The following is a 7,500-nucleotide window of genomic DNA, read 5'->3' on the forward strand; positions in this document are numbered from 1 at the left end:
CTGCAACAAGTGTGGAATTAACACACTACAGGTGTTTAACAGAGGGGGCGGAGCCTGTGGATTGCAACATGTGTGGAATTAACACACTACAGGTGTTCAACAGAGGGGGCGGAGCCTGTGGATTGCAGCAAGTGTGGAATTAACACACTACAGGTGCTCAACAGAGGGGGGCGGAGCCTGTGGATTGCAACAAGTGTGGAATTAACACACTACAGGTGTTCAACAGAGGGGGGCGGAGCCTGTGGACTGCAACAAGTGTGGAATTAACACACTACAGGTATTCAACAGAGGGGGCGGAGCCTGTGGATTGCAACAAGTGTGGAATTAACACACTACAGGTATTCAACAGAGGGGGCGGAGCCTGTGGACTGCAACATGTGTGGAATTAACACACTACAGCACATATGTCAGAGTCAAGGCCCGCGGGCCATATCCGGCCCGCGAGAAGGTTTTTTACGGCCCTTGGGATGATCTTGATTTATTATTAGAACCGGCCCGCAGACCGCAGATCTTTTTTTTTTTTTTTTTTTTTTTTTTTTTAGACCGCAGATCTTTTACACGCACCAAGCGGATGCCGGTCCAAGGTTCCGAAAGGGGGCGAGCGGCCCGCCGGGACGCGCCTGCCGGCCGAAGGGCTGCAGCCCGGCCGGCAGGCGCGGAGCCCGCCGTGCCACGCGCGCCAAGGGGGCGGGCCGAAACCCGGCCCCGAGGCCCTGAGACTTCTGCTTTGTTTCCCCAAACCGCGCGTCACCGCCGGGCCCGCACCACCGTCGGGCTGCAGCCCGAGCGTCGGTGGCGGAACCCGTCATGTGCCGCGCGCGCCAAGCGGAGCGGGGGGGTCAAGCGGGCCGAAACCCGCAGGCCACCCCCTCACCACGAGGCCCTGAGACTTCTGCGTTTGACCCCTACGCGCGGCCCGTCGGGACGCGCCCGCCGTCAAGCCACGAGGGCCAGCCGTCGGGTCGCGGAGCCCGCCGTGCCACGCGCGCCAAGGGGCGGGCCGAAACCAGCGGGGGGTTTCGGGCACCCAACTCGCCTCCCTCCCACGGAGGGAGGAGGGGGGTTTAATGTGAACATTACTGTGCAATCACATATTTAGAGTTTTTACTCAATTCAAGTTTAAAAGTTAAAGTTTAATATTTGTTTTCACTGCATGTTACTTCTCCTTAAACAAAGTGTTGTTTTTGATTTATAGATTTTTGCACTTTATTTTATTGTATTTCAATTTAATTATATTTTAAAAATATTTCAGTTGAGTGGATGATAGAAAATTGCTATTATTGTTTTTTTCTTTGAAGTAAATTTAGCCCACTTTTGCTAAAATAGAAAATATAGGCTACTGATGGTGCCTTGAATACCGGTTTCTTTCATTTAATGTTCATGTTATGGGGATTTTTATATAAAGGAAATGTGTCTTTTGTGTCTGTTGAAAATTAAAGATTACTGACAGAGCCATAAGAAAATATTGCTTTATTTATCTGATCATATTGGAATATATTTGTTAGGTTTTCAGTAGGTTCAATTAGGTTCACTAGACTATATGCGTCATTTAAAAATTTTTCAATGAACATTCGAACAGTCCGGCCCTCGGCTTGTAGCTAAATTTTTTATTTGGCCCTCCGTCCATTTGACTTTGACACCCCTGCACTACAGGTATTCAACAGAGGGGGCGGAGCCTGTGGATTGCAACAAGTGTGGAATTAACACACTACAGGTATTCAACAGAGGGGGCGGAGCCTGTGGATTGCAACAAGTGTGGAATTAACACACTACAGGTGTTTAACAGAGGGGGCGGAGCCTGTGGATTGCAACATGTGTGGAATTAACACACTACAGGTATTCAACAGAGGGGGCGGAGCCTGTGGACTGCAACAAGTGTGGAATTAACACACTACAGGTATTCAACAGAGGGGGCGGAGCCTGTGGATTGCAACAAGTGTGGAATTAACACACTACAGGTGTTCAACAGAGGGGGGCGGAGCCTGTGGATTGCAACAAGTGTGGAATTAACACACTACAGGTGTTCAACAGAGGGGGCGGAGCCTGTGGATTGCAACAAGTGTGGAATTAACACACTACAGGTATTCAACAGAGGGGGCGGAGCCTGTGGACTGCAACAAGTGTGGAATTAACACACTACAGGTGTTCAACAGAGGGGGCGGAGCCTGTGGATTGCAACAAGTGTGGAATTAACACACTACAGGTGTTTAACAGAGGGGGCGGAGCCTGTGGATTGCAACATGTGTGGAATTAACACACTACAGGTGTTCAACAGAGGGGGCGGAGCCTGTGGATTGCAGCAAGTGTGGAATTAACACACTACAGGAGCTCAACAGAGGGGGCGGAGCCTGTGGATTGCAACAAGTGTGGAATTAACACACTACAGGTGTTCAACAGAGGGGGGCGGAGCCTGTGGATTGCAACAAGTGTGGAATTAACACACTACAGGTGTTCAACAGAGGGGGGCGGAGCCTGTGGATTGCAACAAGTGTGGAATTAACACACTACAGGTATTCAACAGAGGGGGCGGAGCCTGTGGACTGCAACAAGTGTGGAATTAACACACTACAGGTGTTTAACAGAGGGGGCGGAGCCTGTGGATTGCAACAAGTGTGGAATTAACACACTACAGGTGTTTAACAGAGGGGGCGGAGCCTGTGGATTGCAACATGTGTGGAATTAACACACTACAGGTGTTCAACAGAGGGGGCGGAGCCTGTGGATTGCAGCAAGTGTGGAATTAACACACTACAGGTGCTCAACAGAGGGGGGCGGAGCCTGTGGATTGCAACAAGTGTGGAATTAACACACTACAGGTATTCAACAGAGGGGGCGGAGCCTGTGGATTGCAACAAGTGTGGAATTAACACACTACAGGTGTTTAACAGAGGGGGCGGAGCCTGTGGATTGCAACATGTGTGGAATTAACACACTACAGGTGTTCAACAGAGGGGGCGGAGCCTGTGGATTGCAGCAAGTGTGGAATTAACACACTACAGGTGCTCAACAGAGGGGGCGGAGCCTGTGGATTGCAACAAGTGTGGAATTAACACACTACAGGTGTTCAACAGAGGGGGGCGGAGCCTGTGGATTGCAACAAGTGTGGAATTAACACACTACAGGTATTCAACAGAGGGGGCGGAGCCTGTGGATTGCAACAAGTGTGGAATTAACACACTACAGGTGTTTAACAGAGGGGGGCGGAGCCTGTGGATTGCAACAAGTGTGGAATTAACACACTACAGGTATTCAACAGAGGGGGCGGAGCCTGTGGACTGCAACAAGTGTGGAATTAACACACTACAGGTGTTTAACAGAGGGGGCGGAGCCTGTGGATTGCAACAAGTGTGGAATTAACACACTACAGGTGTTTAACAGAGGGGGCGGAGCCTGTGGATTGCAACATGTGTGGAATTAACACACTACAGGTGTTCAACAGAGGGGGCGGAGCCTGTGGATTGCAGCAAGTGTGGAATTAACACACTACAGGTGCTCAACAGAGGGGGGCGGAGCCTGTGGATTGCAACAAGTGTGGAATTAACACACTACAGGTGCTCAACAGAGGGGGGCGGAGCCTGTGGATTGCAACAAGTGTGGAATTAACACACTACAGGTGTTTAACAGAGGGGGCGGAGCCTGTGGATTGCAACAAGTGTGGAATTAACACACTACAGGTGTTCAACAGAGGGGGGCGGAGCCTGTGGATTGCAACAAGTGTGGAATTAACACACTACAGGTGTTTAACAGAGGGGGCGGAGCCTGTGGATTGCAACATGTGTGGAATTAACACACTACAGGTGTTCAACAGACAAAGACACATCATGGACATTTGACAAAATGTTTGTATTTTTTTAAATAAACAATTTCTGGATTAAAACTACTATTATTGATTGTATTATTGATATTGTCCAGAAGGTAAGACTCCGCCCCCCTGTGTGTTTAGAAGGTATGACTCCGCCGCCCTGGGTGTCCAGAAAGTAAGACCCCGCCCCCCTGGGTGTCACTCACCTGTGCATGAACTCCATGATCTTGTCTTTGCTGCGCAGGTGTGGCAGCGTGAAGGTGTCCTGCCCCTTCTCAAAGTACTTCAGCGTGGGGAACCCCGAGATCTTCAGGCGCTCCCCCACGGACTTGTGGACCGTGGTGTCCATCGCCGCCAACACACCAGGACTCTGAGGGACACGTTGGCGAGGAGCAGGTCAGCTGACACGAGCTGGCTGGGATGGAGGACTGGTATGCACAAGGTGAGGAACACATGGAGGACTGGGAGGAACTAGGTGAGGAACACTTGGAGGACTGGGAGGAACTAGGTGAGGAACACATGGAGGACTGGGAGGAACTAGGTGAGGAACACATGGAGGACTGGTATGCACAAGGTGAGGAACACTTGGAGGACTGGGAGGAACTAGGTGAGGAACACTTGGAGGACTGGGAGGAACTAGGTGAGGAACACATGAAGGACAGGGAGGAACTAGGTGAGGAACACATGGAGGACTGGGAGGAACTAGATGAAGAACACATGGAGGACTGGGAGGAACTAGGTGAGGAACACATGGAGGACTGGGAGGAACTAGGTGAGGAACACATGGAGGACTGGGAGGAACTAGGTGAGGAACACATGGAGGACTGGGAGGAACTAGGTGAGGAACACATGGAGGACTGGGAGGAACTAGGTGAGGAACACATGGAGGACTGGGAGGAACTAGGTGAGGAACACATGGAGGACTGGGAAGAACTAGGTGAGGAACACATGGAGGACTGGGAGGAACTAGGTGAGGAACACATGAAGGACAGGGAGGAACTAGGTGAGGAACACATGGAGGACTGGGAGGAACTAGGTGAGGAACACATGGAGGACTGGGAGGAACTAGGTGAGGAACACTTGGAGGACTGGGAGGAACTAGGTGAGGAACACATGGAGGACTGGGAAGAACTAGGTGAGGAACACATGGAGGACTGGGAGGAACTAGGTGAGGAACACATGGAGGACTGGGAGGAACTAGGTGAGGAACACATGGAGGACTGGGAGGAACTAGGTGAGGAACACATGGAGGACTGGGAGGAACTAGGTGAGGAACACATGGAGGACTGGGAGGAACTAGGTGAGGAACACATGGAGGACTGGGAGGAACTAGGTGAGGAACACATGGAGGACTGGGAGGAACTAGGTGAGGAACACATGGAGGACTGGGAGGAACTAGGTGAGGAACACATGGAGGACTGGGAGGAACTAGGTGAGGAACACATGAAGGACTGGGAGGAACTAGGTGAGGAACACATGGAGGACTGGGAGCAATGTCGTTCAGGACTGAGCAAGAGGAGCAACAAAGTGAAGAAGAATAACAACCTCTTGGTCTTTGTTCAGAGTTTGGGCTGCTTCCTCGTACTCTGGCTTCATCTTCTTGCAGTGGCCACACCCTGAAGATGGAAGACAGCATGTCTCACTCTGCATGCTACACTCTCTCATTCCCACCCCGCTTGTACTTACACTCCAGTCTGCTTGCTGGCTAATTAGCACATCTGCTAAATGAAATATTATTTCTCTGACGTCTGACTTTGTGCATCATTTTGGATGTAGGGACAAGCAGTAGAAAATGGATGGATGGATATATATAAATATTTATATATACAGTATATATACAGTATATATACACATATACATGTATACATAGACACACATATATGTATACACACATATATATATATACATAAATGCATACACAAATATATACATATATGTATACACATATATACATATACATATACATATATATATATATATATATATATATATATATATATATATATATATATATATATATATATATATATATATATATATATATATAAACACACACAAATGGGGCAGTATAGCTCAGCTGGTAGAGTGGCCGTGCCAGCAACTTGAGGGTTCCAGGTTCGATCCCCGCTTCTGCCATCCTAGTCACTGCCCTTGTGTCCTTGGGCAAGACACCTGCTCCCAGTGCCACCCACACTGCTTTAAATGGAACTTAGATATTGGCTTTCACTATGTAGTGTTTAGAGTCACTAGAGAAAAGCGCTATATAAATATAATTCACTTCACTTCACATATATACAGTACATATATACTGTATGTATATATATATGTAATTTATCTAAAACAATTTATTTTAAAAAAACAACAGTTAATATCCTGATTTTTAATCTATTCACATTTTTTTGTTCGAATCAATAAATAAAAAAAGATAACATTAACATTAGCATGCTAACTTTTTTTTAGCCTACTCTTCCTCGTGCACCACAGATCCATATAAGCTCATACGTGCTAATTGTTAGCAGGCTAGCTTTGTGTGTGTGTAATTGTGCATGCGTACGCCTCAGAGTCCTCCATGCTAACTAACACAACAGCAGCATCCTGTAGAGAAGGTACTTGATGGTAGGATGGTGCAGGAAATAATCTACCTTCCTTAATGAACAACGCTGTCAGACACGTGTTCTCTTCTGCTCCACAGTGCATGAGCCCACAACACGGTGCAGTTGTCGCACCACCAGGATGAATGGCTGTTTGATGGGACGGCCGTTAAAGGCTGAGGCGCACAAAAACAAATTGGTAGCTTTCCAAAAGGTGCTAAATTGCCCTTGTCAAAACAGTTTTCTTCAGGCCGCAACGCTGCAGACTATCAATCAGGAGGAGGCCCAGGCTCCTGGTGGAGTGCCAGCATGCAGCGTGAGGCTCTTTAAGGAGACAACACTCTCATCAAGTCCAACACACACCAACAGTAAAGATAAGACATCATCTACTCCCCATGAAGACAAAACACACGTGCTTCTACATGCACAAAACTATGTAGTAGTCAAGGGAGAACACATTCTAAAAATACAAAGTCAAAAAGTGCAATAAAAGGGCAAACAGAATAAAAAGTTGTAATGTTGAATCCAATAACACGAAGCAGGCTGTTGATTAAAAGTGTCTCCAAAGATCATCAGGAATCAAAATCAATTATTGACATATTTAAGTCTGCAATGACTACACATCAAATATTACACTTTTAAATATTGGGGGGAAAATGTTTCATATTTTGTGTTTTATAGGGAATAAAACAAACAAACAATAAGATAATAATACAAACTTATAATCGGTGGATTGATCTGAAGTTGATCTAGAAATATAAGTGTTGAAAGTGGAAAAAAAAATCTATGACTTGTTTTCAACACTTTTATGAGTGGGACCCTTTTGGATCCCTGAGAATGACATATACATACAGTATATACATATACATATATACATACATGCATATATACATACACTAGCGTTCAAAAGTTTGGGGTCACATGTAAATGTCCTTATTTTTGAAGGAAAAGCACTGTACTTTTCAATGAAGATAACTTTAAACTAGTCTTAACTTGAAAGAAATACACTCTATACATTGCTAATGTGCTAAATGACTATTCTAGCTGCAAATGTCTGCTTTTTGGTGCAATATCTACATAGGTGTATAGAGGCCCATTTCCAGCAAC

The 7,500-nt window shown here is 46.8% G+C and overlaps 1 protein-coding gene across 1 annotated transcript in view; it reads right to left on the bottom strand.

The window, feature by feature from the left end:
- The window catches only part of pdia5 (protein disulfide isomerase family A, member 5), a 76,052-nt gene that overhangs the window by 13,484 nt on the left and 55,068 nt on the right, over positions 1–7,500 (bottom strand). The window contains exons 12-13 of the mRNA XM_062068440.1: positions 5,348–5,418; positions 4,009–4,172 (exon numbers count right to left, since the gene is read on the bottom strand). Coding sequence (XP_061924424.1) covers positions 4,009–4,172; positions 5,348–5,418 — 235 coding nt within the window. The remainder of the gene's footprint in view (positions 1–4,008; positions 4,173–5,347; positions 5,419–7,500) is intronic.

The sequence above is a fragment of the Entelurus aequoreus genome, linkage group LG13, assembly GCF_033978785.1.
Source record: "Entelurus aequoreus isolate RoL-2023_Sb linkage group LG13, RoL_Eaeq_v1.1, whole genome shotgun sequence".
Classification (NCBI taxonomy): Eukaryota; Metazoa; Chordata; class Actinopteri; order Syngnathiformes; family Syngnathidae; genus Entelurus; species Entelurus aequoreus.